This window comes from Chiloscyllium plagiosum, unplaced genomic scaffold, assembly GCF_037043375.1.
Source record: "Chiloscyllium plagiosum isolate Xiang-an unplaced genomic scaffold, Cpla_swu_hap1 HiC_scaffold_30, whole genome shotgun sequence".
NCBI lineage: Eukaryota > Metazoa > Chordata > Chondrichthyes > Orectolobiformes > Hemiscylliidae > Chiloscyllium > Chiloscyllium plagiosum.
The window spans coordinates 17,726,274-17,747,411 of NW_028270168.1; the positions used below are offsets into that span (position 1 = coordinate 17,726,274).

The following is a 21,138-nucleotide window of genomic DNA, read 5'->3' on the forward strand; positions in this document are numbered from 1 at the left end:
GCGGTGACATGTCCTGCTTTTTGAAACGTGCTCCGGTAGAAAATAGGTCCACAGCTAAATGGTAACATTTTCAACATTAAGCAAGCCAGTACCGATGACCAACAGGATTCCTGTGTTCTGATCATCGGTGTTCACAATTCGTGATTTCTTGTTAACTTAAAGCATTAACTGGTACCCTCGCAGTGATACCAGCGAAGGAGGGGGTGAAGCGGTAGCGGAGACGCTGTCCATCAGGCCGCCTGTATCTCGGTGAATAAGAAACCGATCCCGGGAGATCAGAGGAGCGGGGTTTAGACCATGACTGATTTACAGGAAAGGGGATGGGAGGCCGACGAATAAACTGGGCGACGGACTCAACTGAACGCGGAATTTACCCTTTGACCCTGAGCCGGCGACGTTGCCATTTCCCATTGGTTGGGCCCGCTGCCAAGTAGATGGTGGCCTGCGTCCGATTGGTCCCGCGCAGCCAATGGGCGGGTTCAGATGAGGGTCAAAGGACAAAAGGAAATAGAAAGGAATCGTAGAGAGCGCGGGACGTGCTGAAGATGTTCAAGATCAGGAGAGGGATCTCTGTTTAATTAAAACTGGAAGCCGTACATGTAAGACAGTAATTAATAAATCCAGCGAGAAGCTGAGGAGAAACCTATTTACCCAAGACGTGGTTAGAAAGGAAAACTTGCTGCCAAGGAGCATTAAGATGCATAGCATGGTTGCATCCAAAAGGAAGATAGATAATCATGCGAGGGAGGAAAGGAATAGAAGGTAACAGCAAAATAAAGATGGGTGGAAGGAGATCTGTGTGAAGATGGGCTGAATCACCTGCTTCGAAGTATGGCGAATTGACCTCTACATCACTGAGGTCAGATGCCAACTCTCTGACACGTCCTCCTACCGTCCCCTCAATTATGACCCCACCTCTGATCACCAGGCTATCATCTCCCAAATCATCATCGGCTTCATCACTTTGGGAAATCTCCTGCCTACAGCCTCCAACCTGATAGTCCCCTGACCCTGCATTGCCTGTTTCTATCTCCTACCAAAATCCATAAACCCAACTGCCCTGGTTGACCCATTGTTTCTGTCTGCTCCTGCTCTACCAAGCTCATCTTCTCCTACCTCGACTCTGTTCTTTCCCCTTTGGTCCAGGAACTCACGACCTACATTTGTGACACAACCCATGCCCTCTTCCAAAACTTTCAATTCCCTGCCCCCGACACATCATCTTCACTATAGCCTATTACAGGCCCATTATACCTGTATCCCCCACACAGAGGGCCGAAAGGCCCTCCATTTCCTCCTCTTCCATAGGCTCAACCATTCCCCCTCCACTGACACACACAGTTGCTTGACAGAACTGGTCCTCACCCTCAACAATTTTTCCTTTGAGTCCTCCCACTTCCTACAATCCAAAGAGGTGGCTGTGGACACCCGCACGGGCCCGAGCCATGCCTGCCTCTTTGTAGGATTTGTGGAACAGTCCCTCTTCCACAACTACACTGGCACCATCTCTCCTTCCTCTGCTGTATTGATGACTGCGTCAGTGCTGCCTTGTGCTCCTGTGAGGAGCTTGAGCAGTTCGTCAACTTTGCCAACATTTCCAACTCACCCACCAATTCACCTGGACCATTTCTGACATCTCTATCTCTTTCCTGGACCTCTCCGTCTCCATTTCTGGAAACCAACTCACTACTGACATCCATTTCAAACCCACTAACTCTGACAGCTACCTTGACTACATCTCCTCTCACCCACCCTCCTACAAAAATGCCATCCCATGCTCTCCATTCCTCCGCCTCCACTGCATCTGCTGCCAGAATGAGGCATTCTGCTCCAGCAAATCCCAAATATCCTCCTACTTTAGGGACCGTAGATTCTTCTCTTCAGTAATTAGGATTCCCTCAACCGTGTCTCCTCCGTTTCTTGTACTTCTGCCCTCAAAACCCCTTCCCCCAACAGTAATGGGGGTAGAAACCCCTCAATCCTCACATACCACCCCACCAACCTCCAAATCCAACATATCATCCTTTGACATTTCTGGCACCTACAACCAGACCCCATCATCAAAAAGATATTTCCTTCCCCACCCCTGTCTACTTTCCACAGGGACCATTCATTCCATAACTCCCTCATCAACTCTACACTCCTGTGAATGTTTTCAACACACTGGTACCTTTCCCTGCAACTGCAAGAGGTGCAACACCTGCCCCTACATGTCCAAGGCCTCAAATAATGCTTCCAGATCTGGCAGAGATTTACCTGCACTTATCCAATCTGATCTATTGTATTCACTGCTCCCGATGTACCAAATGCAGACTTGGGGACTGGTTCATGGAGGATCTGCACTCTGCACCCACAAATCAACCTGACCTTCTGGTTGGCATCCATTTTAATTCCCCGGGTGACATTTCCATCCATGGCCCCTCCTCTGGCAAAGTGAGGCCAAATGGAAGATGGAGGCACGTCACCTGATATTTCTCCTGGGAGCTTACAGCCCAATGGCCTCAATATTGACTTCACCAGCTTCAAAGTCCCTCAACCCCAAGATTTATCCCACGTCCAGCCCTCTCCCTCCTCCTCACCTCCCTGACCTTACCTGTCCTATCGTCTTACTGACCTATCCACTCCACCCTTCCCACTGACCAATCACCATAACCCCGTACCTGCATCCACCTATCACCATCCCACTTATCTTTCCCCAGCGCCCCGACACCCCATTTACCTCAGGACTCCGCTCGCCGGTCCTGATGAAGGGTTTCGGCCTGAAATATTAATGCTCCTGCTCTGCAGATGCTGTCTGACCTGCTGTGCTTTTCCAACTTCTCATCTGTTTACTGGCTTCCAGCATCTGCAGTCCTTACTGTCTCCAAGTCATAGTTGAAGGAGGTTGAAAGAAATATAGCTTTGCCTGATTTTAAGAGCTGTCCAACTTATCCCCATAATCTTGCAAAATAATGCTCATGAAGTGTTACTAATGTTATTCCCATTGCCTTTTGGAAGTTATAATAAAATCTCCCTCCAATATCCTTTTGGATAGTGGCATTCCAGATCTTCATAACTGTCTGGGGGGAGAAGAAAATCTTCTGATATCTCTCTCTTCTTATTCTTTGACTTTTTTTTTCAATCTTTGATCTCTGGTTGCAGAGTCACTTGCCAGAGAAAGCTGTTACCCCCAGGTGCTCACCAAAATATCTCATAATTTTGAATGCTTCTATTAAATGCCCCCTTAATTATCTCTGATCCAAGGAGACTATCCCAGTTTTTCCAAACTCTCTGCATATATGGAGTCCCCTATTCCTAATATTCTGCTAAAACTGGTCCTCTCCAAAGCTGCCTTGATGAAATGTGGTCATCAGAATATCTTGCATTCTTTCTAATATAAATGTATTGGTGCTTAATTCACTTCATTCTGTTGTACAGTTGATTGAAGGGAGAACCCAAAAGGGAAAACTACAAAGTTGCTGAGTTTCTTTCACACAACAGGGTTTTGCTTTGACATTGTTACTACTGCAAGAACCCAGGAGACATTGATAAAAACTAGTGGAACATGTGATTCTCCGGTGCTTTATTATTAATTCATCTCCCAATTTATAGAATACTATCAGATCTGTGTCTGCTCTGAAGCATCCAACTTTTGACAATGTCTTGGATCCAGGAGGCAGAGCTGAATCCTGTAGAAAGGCTTTGTGCATCCATTTTGAAGGTAAATGTATTTATTTATCTTTTAAGGGTAGGTAAATTTGGTGAGAGAAATGAATTATTATGTGGGAAAACCTGTTGAAAAGGACATTTTAGTTTTCGTCAGTAAACTTTCTAAGTTGCAGCTCATTCACACACTGCTTCAGTCCTTTCTGCTCAAGTTGATGGTTACTGACCAAGCTGACCATGAGACGTTGTGTTCATTTTATTCAGAGCCTTAGATTAGATTTTGAGCAGCCTAACCCTTATTGAAAAACACTGCCTAAAACATAGTGTATTTGCTCTGGATTTCTGCTTCCAGCTTTGCTTAGCATGCCTCCCTGTATGTAACAGAGAGTATACTCCTTATGTTATCTTTCACATTAACAGGAAACAAATGCTTGTCTACATTCTTGGCTCCGGATACTATTTTTTTTAGGATATGAGGAGATGTAGTTGTTTTATACAGGTTATAAACTTAATCAAATTCTGCAGTGCATACACAGTGTAAACATGGATATTCCCAGTTGACTTTATAGGATACATATTGTATTTGCACACTCAATAGTGCACTAATGTGTGTAATATTTTCCATTTTTATCCTTCTTCACTAGGCTGTACTAGATTTGCTGCTCTGTTGCCTTTCAATTTCATTTGATCCTGTAGTTCAATACTATGGAGAGTGGAATACGAATGCAGTGGGCAGTGTACCTACGCTGGTAGATAAGCTGCATTTTTAGCTGATGAACTCCAGCAGTATTAATTACACAATGGGAGTAGGGGAGCCCTGTCTGTCAACAACACGTGCCTAAATGATATTTTGATAGAATGGTGGGCCATGTCCTTTTACTTAAGCTTGGGGTAAGTAGAATCAGTAGAGTTTATATAAACAAAAACCTTAGCTGGTTGTTTCAATACTCTGGAGCTCAGTGATTGGTTTAGTTGACAGAAACCAATGATTTATTTCCTGTCTGAATAATTAGTCTTTGTTTAGTAAGGATTTCTAAGAGCATGTAATCCTTTTATGCAGGTTGGTCCAATGCCTGAGCATGTGGCATTCATTATGGATGGGAATCGACGCTATGCACAGAAATGTCGAGTGGAGAGAGAGCAGGGTCATTCTCAGGGCTTTGAGAAACTGGCAGAGGTATTCATCCAAATCAGCATTGTATTCTAAATGTTAATTTCCTTTCTTTGTTGAAACATCAAATAATCTTTTTTTATTTTCCAGACCAGTGGCAGTGATGTATCTAAAGGAATTTGTGTGAAATCAAAATTTGGGAGCGTTGAACGCCCCTGCCTTTTGAGAGTTTGCCTGCAACAGGCAGGTCAACTAAAATCTTGTGAAAGTCATTTGTAGGAAAAAATTAAGCTCGGCTTCAATAAATGAAGTGACAGGAACTCAATGCTCACACACGAACCTAAGTTTACAACTGCTAGTATTTGAATACCATTTACCTGGATCTTTAAGACTCTGGAAGTTGTGAGGAGTTGAAATCCAAGACAACCTCTATAGAGTTAGAGAATTTACAGTGTAGAAGGACACCGTTTGACCTTATCATGTCTGTAGCACCTCCCAAAAGAGCTATCCAGTTAGATCCATTCTCCAGTTCTACCTCCATAGCCCTTTGAATTCATCACTTTCAAATATGTATCCGGTTGTCTTTTGAAATCTCATGTGGAATCTGCCTCCACCACTCTCCCATGCAGCGTGTTCCAAATCCTAACAATTTCTCTTGCTGACAGTCTTGAAATTGATTCCTAATTACTGACAAACCAATTACTGGAAACAGAATATCCTTCTTTACCCTGTCAAAATGGTTCATCATGCTGAACCTCGGTGAGGTCACCTCTTGATTTTCTCTGCTCCAAGGAGAATAAGCTAAATTTCTCCAGACTTTCTTTGTCTCTTAAATCTCTCATTCCTGTTGAAATTTCCTTTGCACTCACTCCGGCTTTAACATCTTTCCTTTAAATAAGCTGCCCAGAATGGATTCAGTACTTCAAATGTGGTCTGACCACTGATTTGTAGAGGTATAGCATCACTTCCTTGCTTTTATATTCTATACTGCTATTAATGAACCCAAGGATCCCATAAGCCACCTTATCAACTGTTTCAACTTGCCTGGCCACCTTCAGAGAATTATGCAATTGAACCCCTGAGGTCTCTCTGCTCCTTAAAGTTATACCGTTGAGCTGCGTTGTCTGTCTGTGTTACTTCTACCCAAGTGCATTACCTCACATTTCTCTGCATTGAAATTCATCTGCCAATTTGGCCAACTTGTCAATGTCACTCTGAAGTTGCTCAACTTCAAGCTCACAATTTACTATTCTCACTGGCTTAGTATCATCTGCAAATTTAGAAATTTTGCCATCATCATTCCCTTCAAATAATTTATATTGTTAAGACACAGGAGTGAACCCCTCTGCTAATATAACCAAACACCCAGAAAAGCTCACCTCGTCTCATAATCACTTAAAATATGATTGACACAGAACTCCCAAATTCTAGTACTTAAAAAAAATCAGTTTATTCTGTAACTCTAAAAGTGAACATTAAACAACACCTATTCAAAACTCTAAGCCCCCTTTTCTCTTAACTGCTTATTACCTGCATCCAACTCTATAACAATATACTTTTGCAATAAACACTTATTAAAATTACATCAACTTAATTTCAAAACCATAAAGTGGCTATCGTCTCCAGTGTCTGTCTTCTTTCGGCTGAAAATCTCCCTGGGTCGTCATCTTTCTTTTACTGCAAAGATGTTTTGCATGAAAAGGTACCTTTCATCGTGTTTCGATGGCAGTTACTCTGTTGATGGTAGTTATTCTGTCTGACTTCCAAAATGCTTGCTTTTTAATACCCCCAACACTGGATTTTCTCATTGGTTCCATGTTGGCAAAAACAATAAATTTAAACTCAATTGGGTTTTAGAATCCTGGGGCATAATTTAAACTGATTGCTGTTTTGACAACAATTCAAATTTAACCAACCAACTTGATATTACAAATTTTCAAATTCCAGTACACTGAGACTGTTAGTTAGTCATATGACAGGTGCTTGTAAGCTCTCAGTGCAAAACAGCATTCACTGTTTCTTAAAGGTGCAGTACACACCTTCAACTTCGTAACAATATGAATCGGAAAAAGCTAGGAACCCAACACCGCTCCTTGAAGAACACAACTTTCAACTCATTGTCAGTCTGAATAATGCCCATCCATACACACCCTATGTTTTCTATCTTTTGGACAACTTCTAATCTATGCTGCCAAGGACCTATCCATTCAAAATATTTCTAATTTGCTAACCAACCTACCATGAGGCATCATATCAAATGTTTTCTGAAAGTGCAATTATATAACATACCTAGTATTATCCTCCTCCACTGCCAGGTCAGACGTGACCTGCCCTTGACAAAGCCATGTTGACTGTCAAGTATTAACTATGTTTTCTCTACATACATATTGACTTTATCCTGTAATATGACCTCTGTCAGTTTTCTTTCCCACTATTTACATAACATTGACAGGTTTGTAGTTTCTCGGGTTATCCTTTGCCCCTTTCTTAAGCAATCGTACCTCATTTGCAATCTTTCAGTCTCTAGGCACTAATCTTGTGTTCAGAAAGGCCTAGAAAATTTCTATCAACAGCCCTGCAATTTTCTCCTTTACCCCTCTCAGCAATCTAAGATGTATCCCATTTGGACCTGGCAACTTCTCTACCTGGAGTGCTGCCAGCCCTTGCTTCTTTATCTATTACTGTACTGCTCAGGTGCTCAACACGCATGTTTTCAATTAGGCGATTGTCACCATTTTCAAAATGGAAAAGACAGAAGCAAAGTACTCATTTAGTACCTCTGCTATACCCTTTGCTTCAGTGAACAGCATACCCTGCTTTTCCTTATGTGCCCCACTCTATCCTTCACTAATCTTTTAACAGGTTTGAATTGCATTTTACTTTTTCTTTTATCACAGCCTGCCCCTCCTTTCCTCATTCTTCCTCAGCCTTCCTTAATTTGGCCTTAGCCTTTCTCCTGCATTTGAGATATCTTTTCTGAATTCTATTGCTATTAATATTCTGGTATGCATCATATGCTTTCCCCTGCTTCCTTATTTTCTCATCGCTATTCTTAGTCATTCAAGATACCCTAGCTTTCGAAAACCTTATTTATTTCTCGTGTGCTTACACCCTATTCGTCTTTCTTTTGAAATTCTCTAATTTTTCATCCACTGTTTTATCTACTGAAATATGCTTCCAGTCAACTTGCTTAAGTTCAACTTTTAAAGCCCTAAAATTTGCCCTTTTCCAGGCTGGAATCTTAATAATTGACCGATTTTTATCCTTTTACAATTTAATATTGAACTATATTATCTTATGATTGTTATTTCCCAAATACTCCCCCAATCTGACATTCTGCACTTTGCCTGTCTCATTTCCAAAATGTACTCTTTCAGAAAGTTCTCCTGCACACCTTAGAGGAATGTTTCCTCTTCATTGCCCCACACTTTACCTTTTTCCCAGTCTACCCTAAGATAATTGAAATCACCAACTATCACAACCTTACTTCTGTAAATTTTCATAATCTGTCTACAAGTCCTCTCTTCTACTTCCTCCTCACTATTTGGAGATCTATAATAAATACCTAACAAGGTCACAACTCCCTTCCTGTTTCTCACGTCCGATCATATAAATGCTAATTCAGGAACTGCATCTTGTTCAAGGGCAATGAGACTATCTTTAATCAAGACTGCTACACGTCCTTTTTTACCCACCCTCATAAAAGCCTCATAACCCAGGATGTTAAGTATGCAGTCCTGTTCTGGCTTGAGTCACGCTTCTGTCAATGCTGCTATCATATCCCCCAACAGCAATTTCTGCTCCCAGTCCCCAGGTTATTTTTCACGATTCTTTGTGCATTTACATACATAAAATTTAATCCTGCCCTTATCTCTCTCTTGGAAGGCAATCATTTCTTTGTTCACTGTCACTCAATCCTTCCCTCATTTCTTTTTTCCCATTCCCCATCTCTTTTGCCTTCTCTGGTACTTCCAAAACTAGGCCCATTAGCTAATCCACTCCCGCAACACTATTTACTCTGTCAATCCATTTCAGCTCAGATGAAGCCCATCTCTTCTAAACTGCTTTTTCCTTCTGCAAAAGTGAGCACAATGTCCCACAAATCTAAAAGTCCCTCCCTTCCACACCATCCCTCAAGTCACACAATTTCTTCCCTGATCTACCCAAACCTGGAGTAAGAAGGGTAGAAAGACCACAATGCATGGGAATGAAGAGTTCCGGGAATCAAGGTTATCAATTGAGATGATTCTCTGTGAGCTGAAATGCTGAAGTGACAAGGTTTGCTTTTTTTTTTTGCAGACCCTTCGCTGGTGTTTGAACCTGAATATCCGAGAGGTGACTGTTTATGCCTTCAGTATTGAGAATTTCAAGCGCTCCAAAGAGGAAGTGGATGGACTGATGGAACTTGCACGCCAGAAATTCACGAGACTCCTCGAGGAACAGTAGGCTTTTGAAAAATTGCACTGACGATAAATACATACACCGAATCTAATAACAGGTCCCTGCTGTGTTACTCCATCACAATGACTATTAACTTCACAATCAAAGCTGGAGTATCTGGGTTATTTCATCATCTTTCCGACAATGTCTTGTGGCTGACTCCAGGCACCTCTCTCCACCTACACAATCTCCCTCTTGCCTGACCAGAGGTATAAGGACTGAGAAAAGGTGTAAGTTGTTGGGGCAATGGCATCTAACAACAATGACCCTGACCCATTTTTGATGTGGTACAGACTCACCCAACCCAGCCGGGAGGGCTCCAGTTCACAGACTGCATTGGTATCTAGGTTTGAGGATGGAAATCAGCCAGGGTTCCTTCTCTTCATGGACTCTGAGAAGGAAAAAAGAGAATTTTCATTCCCAACCACTACCCAATGGACTTCCCCTTTCATTCCTGAATCCTCTTGGTATCCATGAACAGTTGGTTCTGCAATAATGTGTATTTCTTCAAAGCAAATTGGCACTAACATGATTGAAGAATTTAGACCATTATTTGTATTATACCTGTATTGTCTATAATGTGATTCCAGCTCCATTAGTTTAAATGGCATGGCTATTGTGTGACTTTCTTATAATGTGACATCACATGAGAATGGAACTGTCACATTATGTCAAAACTGACTGTATGTCGTAACAATACTGTAAATAGCACTGAAGTGAAGAGGTATGGACTGCATCGTCCCCAATACACAAAATATCAGATACCGATTTCTCATCTTAATTTAGAATGACAAATGCCATAGATTTTAGGGGCAGTAGTAGGCCATTCAGCCCCTCAAGCCAGCTGCCCAATGCAATATGACTGATAAGATTGTAATCTCAAATCCACATTCCCACCCATCTTTCACAACCTTGCAACCACTTAACAAGAATATGTACCTCTGCCTTAAAAATATTCAAGGACTCTGCTTCCATCATTGTTTCAGGAAGAGAATTCCAACACTCCCAACCCTTAGAATTTTGCCTCATCTGTTTTAAAAGTGTGACCCCTGATGTTTAAATAGTGACCTCTAATTCTATGTTCTCATGTAAGTGGAAACACCCTTTCCATGCATCATGTCAAGACCCTTCAGGATTTTATATGCTTGAGTTAAGGCACCTTTTCTAAACTCCAGCAGACAAAAGCCTGCCCAATCTTTTTTTCATAATTCAAACCACCCATCTTTTATATTAGTTTAGTGAATCTTCTTTGAACTATCTCCAATGCATTTACATACTTCCTTTGAAACAAGGTGACTGTTACTGTGGATGATACACAGACACGGTCTCACCTGTGCCCTATATAACTGAAGTATAACTTTACTACTTTTGTGTTCCGTTCCCCTTATGTTAAATGATAACGTTCTATTGATTTTGTCATGAGCAAATTTGGGAACCATACCATCCATCTATTCCTGTAAGTATTTTAATCAACTTGTTCATTTACCCCTACACCATCAGCAATGTATTTTCCACAATAACAATTGATATAGCACCTTATCAGAAGCCTTCTGGAAATATAGGTACAGTACATCCATTGGTTTCTTTTTATCTACAACATGTGATAACTGCCTCAAACAACTCCAATAGATTGGTCAAATGTAATGTCCCTTTCACAAACCCTGACCATGACCCCACCCCCCCACCACCAAACCATCATCTCCCAGACTGTCCATAACCTCATCACCTCGGGTGATCTCCCATCCACCGCCTCCAACCTCATAGTCCCACAACCCCGCACCTCCCGCTTCTACCTCCTGCCCAAAATCCACAAACCTGACTGCCCCGGCCGACCCATTGTCTCCGCCTGCTCCTGCCCCACCGAACTCATCTCTGCGTACCTTGACACCGTCCTGTCCCCCTTAGTCCAAGAACTCCCCACCTACGTTCGGGACACCACCCATGCCCTCCACCTGCTCCATGATTTTCGCTTCCCCGGTCCCCAACGCCTTATTTTCACCATGGACATCCAGTCCCTGTACACCTCCATCCCCCATCACGAAGGACTCAAAGCCCTCCGCTTCTTTCTTTCCCGCCGTACTGACCAGTACCCTTCCACTGACACCCTCCTTCGACTGACTGACCTGGTCCTCACCCTGAACAACTTCTCTTTCCAATCCTCCCACTTCCTCCAAACGAAAGGAGTAGCCATGGGCACCCGCATGGACCCCAGCTTTGCCTGCCTCTTCGTAGGATATGTGGAACACTCCATCTTCCGCAACTACACTGGCCCCACCCCCCACCTTTTCCTCCGCTACATCGATGACTGTATCGGCGCCGCCTCGTGCTCCCACGAGGAAGTTGAACAGTTCATCCACTTCACCAACACCTTCCACCCCGACCTCAAATTCACCTGGACAGTCTCAGATTCCTCCCTCCCCTTCCTCGACCTTTCTATTTCTATCTCAGGCGACCGAATCAACACGGACATCTACTACAAACCGACCGACTCCCACAGCTACCTGGACTACACCTTCTCCCATCCTGCCCCCTGTAAAAACGCCATCCCATTCTCCCAATTCCTTCGACTCCGCCGTATCTGCTCCCAGGAGGACCAGTTCCAAAAACGCACAACCCAGATGGCCTCCTTCTTCAAGGACCGCAATTTCCCCCCCGACGTGGTCGACGATGCCCTCCACCGCATCTCTTCCACTTCCCGCTCCTCCGCCCTTGAACCCCGCCCCTCCAACCGCCACCAGGACAGAACCGCACTGGTCCTCACCTACCACCCCACCAATCTCCATGTACAGCGCATCATCCGCCGTCATTTCCGCTACCTCCAAACGGACCCCACCACCAAGGATATATTTCCCTCCCCTCCTCTCCCCTATCAGCATTCCGTAAAGACCACTCCCTCCGTGACTCCCTCGTCAGATCCACACCCCCCACCAACCCAACCTTCACTCCCAGCACCTTCCCCTGCAACCGCAGGAGGTGCAAGACTTGCGCCCACACCTCCCCCCTCACCTCCCTCCAAGGCCCCAAAGGAAACTTCCATATCCGCCACAGATTCACCTGCACCTCCACACACATCATCTATTGCATCCTCTGCACCCTATGTGGCCTCCTCTATATTGGGGAGATAGGCCGGCTACTTGCGGAGCGTTTCAGAGAACACCTCTGGGACACCCGGACCAACCAACCCAACCACCCTGTAGCTCAACATTTCAATTCCCCCTCCCACTCCACCAAGGATATGCAGGTCTTTGGACTCCTCCATCGTCAGACCACAACAAAACGACGGTTGGAGGAAGAACGCCTCATCTTCCGGCTAGGAACCCTCCAACCACAAGGGATGAACTCTGATTTCACCAGTTTCCTCATTTCCCCTCCCCCCACCCTGTCTCAGTCAAATCCATCAAATTCAGCACCGCCTTCCTAACCTGAGATCTTCTTCCCGACCTCTCCGCCCCCACCCCAGTCTGACCTATCACCCTCACCTTGACCTCTTTCCACCTATCACATTTCCGACGCCCCTCCCCCAAGTCCCTCCTCCCTACCTTTTATCTTAGCCTGCTGGACAAACTTTCCCCATTCCTGAAGAAGGGCTTATGCCCGAAACGTCGATTCTCCTGTTCCCTGGATGCTGCCTGACCTGCTGCGCTTTTCCAGCAACACATTTCCATCTCTGATCTCCAGCATCTGCAGACCTCACTTTCTCCACAAACCCTGATAGTCTTTGCTTAATTACCTTGAACCTAACAAAGTGTAATTCTATAAAGCCTTTAATCATAGCTTCCAATATTTTCCCTCTGACTGATGTTAAGATAGCTGGGTCTGCACTTTCCCACTTTGTCTCCCTCTATTTTTGAATAAAGGAGTTACATTTGCTACCTTCCAATCTCATGGGATCATCCCTGAATCAGGGGTGTTTTGGAAAATTAAACCAATGCATATTGCACTAGCCACTTTGTTTACAGCCCTAATATGAAATTTGGCATGTCCCAGGCACATGTCAACCCCAGCAACTTACTGTGTATCACTCCTCTGGTAGTGGTAATTTTTCAAGTTTCTCCTCTTCGTTTTCCTGATTTATTATGCTTTTGGGATGTTGTTGATATGCTCTATGGTGAAAACAAGCAACATAACCTGCTTAATTAATTTATCATTTCCTTATTTTCCATTATTAATTCTCCAGTCTTACTTCCAATAGGATCAACATTCACATTTTTTTCTAAATATTTATAGAAAATCTTAACTATCTGTGTTTACATTTCTGGCTAGCTTTTTGTACTCCTTTTCCCCTTTCATTAATTTTTTGGTAATTCTTTGCTGTTTTTGTATTCAGTCCAATCTTCTGATCTGCTGCCTGTCTTTACATGATTATGTGCATTTTCTTTCAGTTTGATACTGTCTTTCTAATTACCCATGGATGTTAGGTCCATCCCTTAGAAATGCTTCTACTCATTGGAATGTATCTATTCTGTGTATTCTTAAATATTCCCTTAAAAGTCTGTCACCATGCCACTGGTGACCTATTTTGTAACCTGATTTGCCAATTCACTTTAGCAAGTTTTAATCATACTCTCGTAGTTTCCCTTATGTGGATTTTAAAAAGTCTCAAACTCCTCTCTCTTTCAAACTGAATGTAAGATTTAGTTCTTTTATAGTTGTTTCTACCTAGGGGTGCCATCACTATGATTATTAATTAATTTTTCTGTGCAGCAGATCTAGCACAGCTTGCTATCTGGTCAGCCCCAGAACAAGATGTTCCAAGAAACGATCCTAAAAATATTCTACAAACTCCTCATCTGGACTGTTTTTGCTGATTTTCCAGCCAATATGTATATTAAAATCTCTCATGATGATCACTGTTTTTCTGATAGGTCACGTTTATTCTTTTTCTAATGCTCTACTGTGCCATGTGGTAGAGTTAGGAATCCAAAAGACTTCTTGCCTTTTGTATCATTTCTATCAAACCTTATACACATCTCGGTTTTCTGAACTTGAGTCATACATCTCTTGTGCAAATATCATCATTAACTAACAGACTACCCCTCCAATTTTTCCTACTCTCCTCTCCTTCCTAACTGCCTGTATCTATCAAGATTCAGGTCCAAATCCATGTCATCCCGCAGCAAATTGCATCCAGAAACCTAATGTTGCAACTGTGGCACATCATCTGTCCTGTCATCCTTAATGTGTTCTAATTAACTATTTAATTGTTTTAATTTTATTTAGTTGTGCTTTTATATATTTTATTAACCTTACCACCAGTTCTGGTATAATGGTGCACAATAGAAATAGAATAAACCTGATCACTTACTGGATATTCAATAAATAATTAACTGTTGCTCCGAGTAAAGTGATAATGACCAGGTAATCTGATATGGATTAAGGTCTACCTTTTGGTTGGACAGTTGGATAACTCCGCTAGTTATATTCAAAATAATACCACGGAGCTTTATGTTCATCAGAGAGGGCAGTTGGGGTCTCTAATGTCTCATCCAAAATTGACACCTCCCACAGTACATTTCCTCTGTACTTTCATGCTTAAATTCTAGAGTTGGTCATGAACCCCGAATCTTCTGACTCCAATCAGTGCTACCAACTGAGCTGCCATAGTCTTGGACACAGTGGTGGCATCATCTGGATTAAAATGATTGCATTGTGATTTCTATTTTATACATTGAGTATAAAGTTGCCCAAAACAGTGGTGGTATTCTTTTTTAAGTAAATGCTTTTATTTTGAATTTCCCAGAGAAAATTTAAAGAAACATGGTGTTTGCATCAGAGTCTTGGGAAACTTGACTCTGCTACCTGTTGATATCCAAGAGTTGATTGCCCAGGCAGTGCTGGCAACACAGAATTACAACAAGTAAGACATTCTACTGCACTGTGTGTCTGCCTGTATGCCTGTCTCTGTGTTTGTGTGTCCGGTTGTCAGGGGTGGATGAATGTCTCTAACACTTGGTCTGACTAAATGGGGCAACCTCTTTCCTCATCATTTGCACCTGATTCTCAATGTTGTTCCATTTAACCGCTCCACTTCATTGCAGGTGTTTTCTGAATGTTTGCTTCGCCTATACCTCTCGGCATGAGATCACCAGTGCAGTTCGTGAGATGGCTTTGGGAGTTGAAGAAGGGTTACTGAAACCCAGGTAGTATTGCCTCTTTGCACGTACTGATGGGGGTCTGATCAACCTCAAGCTTTCAGAAAACTGATTAATTAGTGTCACACATGAGAGGGGACTAGTTAGTGTCTTGTTCTTTAAACATTGTATCATAGGGCTAGTTGTTCCATTACACAGCATTAAAATGAGCTCTCTTCTTTCAGTGACCTTTCGGAGTCTCTGCTGGGCAAGTGCCTATACTCTAGCAGCTCCCCAGACCCAGACCTACTGATCCGCACATCTGGAGAGGTGCGGCTCAGTGACTTCTTGCTCTGGCAGGTGAGGACTTGACATTGAGCTGTTACTTTAAGTGTTGTCCATAAAATGCACTCCGTCAATTGTACCATTTCACAAATTTATTAATATAATTAATTATAATTAGTATATTTTAGGTTTAGCAATTGGGTATATTAACCCTCTATCTAATGGTGTAAAATTTATATCCACATGACAGTGAGGCTGGTGTTTAAGAATAATGTGTTATTATGAACTGTGGCAACATAAACGTTATTGAGCAAGTTTGCTTGATCTCCGCGTGAGAACTCCATGTCCTGGAACTGAATGTCCAGCCGTGAGGAAGTGTTTCAGTGCAGTCTGAAACTTTGTAGGAGGAGGAGATGTTAAATACTGACCCCGATGCATGAACTGATTTAGACAAAATGTGAACAGCTACAACCAATACATACCAGTCCCATGTTTAGTTTGTTGAAATAATTTTATAAAATCATTTTGTTTTAAACAATATTTAGGATGAGGGCTGCTTTGCATGTGGATGAGTGAGACTGGTTAAGCTGGAGGGAAGCTTTTTAATAGAACTGAACAAAATCGTTATAACAGCAGGAGACCACTTAACAACCTCAAGCCAGTTCTGTCCTTCTTTGAGATCACAACTGATGTATGATCTAACTCCAAATGCCTACTTTTGTCAAGTATAGCTTAACAGCTTTGGTTAATAAAATTCTATCAATTTCAGGTTTAAAATTAACAATTGACTACTGCATCTGCAAGTTCCAAACTATACTTAGAAATATTTTCTAGCTGCTCTACACTCCAATCAATGCATGGAAAACTATGATCACATCATCCCTCTATTATTCAACTTCCAAGAATACAAATCCAGTTAGGGTAATTGCTCCATTTACTATAGCTTCTAAAGTCCAAATATCAATATTCTGAATTTATGCTGCATCTCTACCAAGTCAGTTATATTTTTGATAAGATGTAGTGCACAAAACAGAACCCAGGTGTGAAGTATTTTGGACTCTTTAAATTGTAGCATGACTTTTAGCCTATGTATTCCAATCTTATAACTATAAAGGCCAACACACCATATGCCCTTTTTATTATTCTCTATACATATCATGACATTTTAATGATCTTTGTAGATGGAAAACTGTCTCTCTTTCAACCTTCTGTCTTTTCTAGCTTTTCACCATTTAGGAAGTATTGTAACTGAACCTTTTCAGGCCCAAAGTGAGTGACTTCACACTTGCCTACATTAAACTCAGTTTGCCATAGTTTTGCCCATTCTCTTAATCTGTTAATATTTCCATAGTATTTTTACGTTGTCATTCTGTATCGCTTATGGCGATGCCTACCTTTGTCACCAGCACAATTGGATTTGTGGCTCTCCAACACATGTTTAAGAATGAATACATTAAAGTTAATAATCTGATGTATTTCCCTCACTATCGTCCTCCAATCCCTGGTAAGATCTGTTCGCAGCTGGAAATGTGTTGCTGGAAAAGCGCAGCAGGTCAGGCAGCATCCAGGGAACAGGAGAATCGACGTTTCGGGCATAAGCCCTTCTTCAGATCTGTTCGCACACCATGTTCCATTCTAACTGTTGACTCCACCAGCATGTTCAATTGCTGTGTTTTGTCTATGTCACATTATACCAGTTATAGTGTCTGCCTGTCATACCTACTCTGTGTCTCCTGCCATTCAGTAAATTTCTTACGTAAATATTTTTCTTCAGTTCCGTGACCTTCAACTTTGGCTGACAGTATCTCACGAGGGACTTTATCAAATGCTTTCTGGGTGTCAATAGAATTAACATTCACTGGCAGTTTCTGTTCACAATTTTAATCACCTCTTCAAAAAAAAATTCAATCATGTTCATCAAGCGTGAGCTACCTTTCACAAATCCATGCTAGCTCCCTCTGATCAACTGAAAACTTTCAAGGTGCTTAGTAATTCCATCAATATTTATGTAAGACAGTAATTTCCCAGCAATGGATATCAGGTTAAGTGGTTTATCATTTCCTAGCTGTCCCATGTTTACTTCTTACATTGATGAGAACCAGTGTAATTTTCCAATCTTACATGGTTCCTGAATTGTGAGAACTTTGGGAGATTACCGCTGGGGCATCTTCAATGTTCTCACGATTTTTTCCAAAACGCTGCTTGGAAACTAATTGGCTTTGCAAATTTATCACATCTTAATTTGATACTTTGCTTATATTAATGTTTCTGTATCCCAGTCCATGATGCTTACTACCCTGGGATGTTCCATGTGATATATTTTTCCTCTACTGCAAATGTATAAATATATAGTTAGACATTAATGTCCAAAAGGCAAAACACATGAACATTTAACGTTAAACCGTCACCAGTGTATGTGTCCTAGATATGTTGATTTGTCTTTCTATGTGGGTTAAAATGTGCTATGTAGTCCAAAATTAAACTGAGTAGAAAGTCGAATTTTTATTCAGCACCAGATGGACCTCATACACATTAAAGACCTTAAATCAGTGATTTATTTTCAGTGTTATTTCTGCAAACATATCTGCCATTTTCACAAAGCAAGAATCCACAAAGAGGAATGATAAATTGTCCTTTGTTATTCGTTTCTGAAACTTTGGTCATTTTAAGGGATGTTCCCTCTGGGGCACCAGGATAACTCCTGCTCCTTATTCAGTAAAAATGCAAACAGAAGTGTAGACTGTAGAAATCAAACTCATGCTAGTGCAACCTCTGAAATATCTAATCCTGTTGTCTTGTATTATTTCATATGCTTTCTGTTCATATTGTTTTTCACTACCTTGGTCATTGTCTCTATTTCTTTGATAAATGATAATTGTTGACCTTTGCAGACCTCTCATTCATGCTTGGTGTTCCAGCCTGTACTGTGGCCAGAGTACTCTTTCTGGAATCTCTGTCAAGCCATCTTGCAGTATCAAGTCAATCATGCTGCCCTTCAGGTGAGTCTGTGGAAACTTGCAGCAGGTGTGTCAGGAATGTGGCAACTTGGTACTAGGTTTATGTCAGGTTTGGAGGGGAAGGAGTAGCATTCTAGATCTATTTTCCCATTCCAGAGTCTGTGCAGAGGGAGAGTGGCTCATTGGAGTAGCCTGGGCTGGGGTGGGATGCTGGGCAGGCTGTTGGGATGAGGGTCGAAGAGTGTGGTGCTGGAAAAGCACAGCAGGTCAGGCAGCATCCGAGGAGCAGGAGAATTGACGTTTCGGGCATGAGCCCTTCATCTGGCAACAGGCTGTCATTTTTATAGTAATTGCACACTAGATCATTATATGAGCTTAGGAGCAGATTAAACCAACAAATATGAAGAAATATTAAATATTATATGACCTGTGTTCTGTCCTTTGCATGTAAACTTAAAAGTTAGCTTTTTATTTTACAGAAAGCGAAATTGTTGCACGAGGCAGCATGTCAGCGTCAACAGGTGGAGGCCGATCTTGCCTGTGTGCTGGAGCAGATGAGCACACTGGGGGAAACAGAAGGCACAGAGTGCAAACAGGAACTGATCTTAAAGTACAGCAGAGAACGAGAGGAGAGAGTCTCCAATTTCCTGCAAAGGCTAGAGAACAAGCGGAGAAAATTCCTTACTGACCTGGTGCAGGGTTCTTCACCATTTCTACATGTTTAGGGGACAAGGGCTGTAAAGTTCAGACAGCAGGGTGAGAATCCATCACGTGAACAAGTGATAACTCTGTTGAGGGTATTTTGTGTAATTGGATATCACTAATTGAGACTGCTCCACTGCCTGTTAAATTCAGCAAGTGAATGCTGAATTCAGAGTCTCTTTGTTTTCACAGTTCCAGTATGCTAGGTTTCTCATTCTGACATGAGCTGCCTGTTAAGTTCTGCTGTCTCAGGGTGTATATGCCAGGAAGGGAAAGTGATTTGTTGGCAGCCTCGGGTGGCATTACAGTCTGCTCATGTTTCAATGTTATATCTTGCATAATTTTATGAAAATTGATGTCCGCTAATATTAGGATTGATTTTATATTTGTGTTGTGAAATCTCTGGGCCAAATGTGTATCATTTAGTGATTGCGGTCTTCTCTGCTGATGTGGTGCTAAAGATAAAACATGGTAGCATTCTGACCCTCTGTGAAGGAACTTTAACCTCCAAATGTATGTTTCTGACTGCGACCCACTGCTGGCACTTTGAGACTCTATTCTGTCTGGGGCAGCAGCCTGACTGCCATAAGCAGCACTCTGTGACACTAACCAGCATTCCATTGCCTTGCTTCTTGTCTGAGTCACTATCCATTGACCACAGATTGCTGTGCATGTATCACAAGATTGGGGTTAGCTCATCCTGTCCCTTCCATAGTTGAATGATCTGAGACATCGCTTGGATTCCGAAATTTGGAACAGACAAGTGAAAAACAAAGGTGGTTATTGAACTGTTACTAACAGCCGAAACTATTGAGAGAAGAGGGTGCCAAGGAAGCATATAGATTAGCTCTTCAATAATGTGTGGTACTTGAGACTTTGAACATGGAAATCGTTTGAAACAAGTCCCATGGGAAGTGTAAGGGCAAAGTATTTCTACAGACCCCTTCTCCTAGTTATATACAAGCCCTGGATATGATTTTTTTTAGGTGAAGATTTTTTTTCCTGTTCACACAGACAAAGAATCAGTTTAGGGAAATGGAGCACCATTGAATCCAGCTGCGAATTTGCCTTTGCCTTCAGTGTCTCTGTCTAATCACGGTTCTGAGCCTCATCTGATTATTATAAAACAGCACTTTGTAAGAGGTTTGAATGGCTGCGGTGTATGATTTATATTTGTTTTTGCTAGATAATAAGCACACATAGCAGTATGGACTAGATACTTCGGAAGGATGTATGTGTGCATTCTAATTTCCCCACTCTGAGGGTATGAAAGTACTGGTCTGTGTAAATTCCCCCAGCCACTGCCATTACCATCCCTGCATATGTTCTGTTCTACTGACAGGATAAACCCAGTAGAGGTGGTGGCACAGTGGTATACAGTCAGAAGGGAGTTGCCCTGGGAGTTCTCAACATTGAGGAACCTATGTAGTCACATGGCTTCAGATTAAGCAGGGACAAGGAAACCTCCTGCTGATTACTACATATTGTCCTCCCTCATCTGATGAATCAGTACTCCTTCATGTTAAACAACACCTGGAGGAAGTACTGAGGGTGGCACGGGTGCACAATGTACTCTGGGTGGGGTATTTCAATCCCGAGCGTGGCTCAGCAGCAGCACTATGGATTGAGCTGGTACGATCCTAAAGATGTTTGTAGGAGTCATACTTGGCACATTGGAAGACAGTTGTGGTTGTTGGAGATCAGTTATCTCAGCTCCAGGATATCTCTGCATAAGTTCCTCAGGTTAGTGGTGTAGGCCCGATCATTTTCAACCGCATCATCAATGATCTTCCCTCCATCATAAGTTCAGAAATAGGTATATCCGTTCAACACCATTTGTTACTCCTCAGATACTGAAGCAATCCATGTTTAAATGCAACAAGATCTGGACAAATCCAGACTTGCACTGACAAGTGGAAAGTAACAT

At 42.2% G+C, this 21,138-nt stretch overlaps 1 protein-coding gene across 3 annotated transcripts; it reads left to right on the plus strand.

Moving 5' to 3' along the window:
- Positions 1-441: 441 nt before the first annotated feature.
- Positions 442-20,355, plus strand: dhdds (dehydrodolichyl diphosphate synthase). Of its 3 annotated transcripts, none has more exons than XM_087976782.1 (9): positions 442-859; positions 3,592-3,700; positions 4,706-4,822; positions 9,056-9,198; positions 14,937-15,053; positions 15,235-15,336; positions 15,513-15,627; positions 18,444-18,551; positions 18,989-20,355. In XM_087976782.1, exons 2-9 carry the CDS (start codon positions 3,638-3,640, stop codon positions 19,232-19,234), a joined length of 1,011 nt encoding a protein of 336 aa, XP_087832908.1. In that variant the 5' UTR covers positions 442-859; positions 3,592-3,637; the 3' UTR covers positions 19,235-20,355. The 3 variants fall into 3 exon arrangements, with proteins under 3 accessions (XP_087832908.1, XP_043573405.1, XP_043573406.1); XM_043717470.2 differs by having other exon boundaries at positions 446-762; XM_043717471.2 differs by having other exon boundaries at positions 497-599.
- Positions 20,356-21,138: the final 783 nt, after the last annotated feature.

Bases quoted from the DNA above. Each gene is read 5' to 3' on its own strand.
- dhdds (XM_087976782.1), top strand. From the start codon at position 3,638: ATGTCTTGGATCCAGGAGGCAGAGCTGAATCCTGTAGAAAGGCTTTGT. The intron at 3,701-4,705 runs GTAAATGTATTT...CCTTTTATGCAG, and splicing joins TTTGTGCATCCATTTTGAAG to GTTGGTCCAATGCCTGAGCA. The intron at 18,552-18,988 runs GTGAGTCTGTGG...TTTATTTTACAG, and splicing joins TCAATCATGCTGCCCTTCAG to AAAGCGAAATTGTTGCACGA.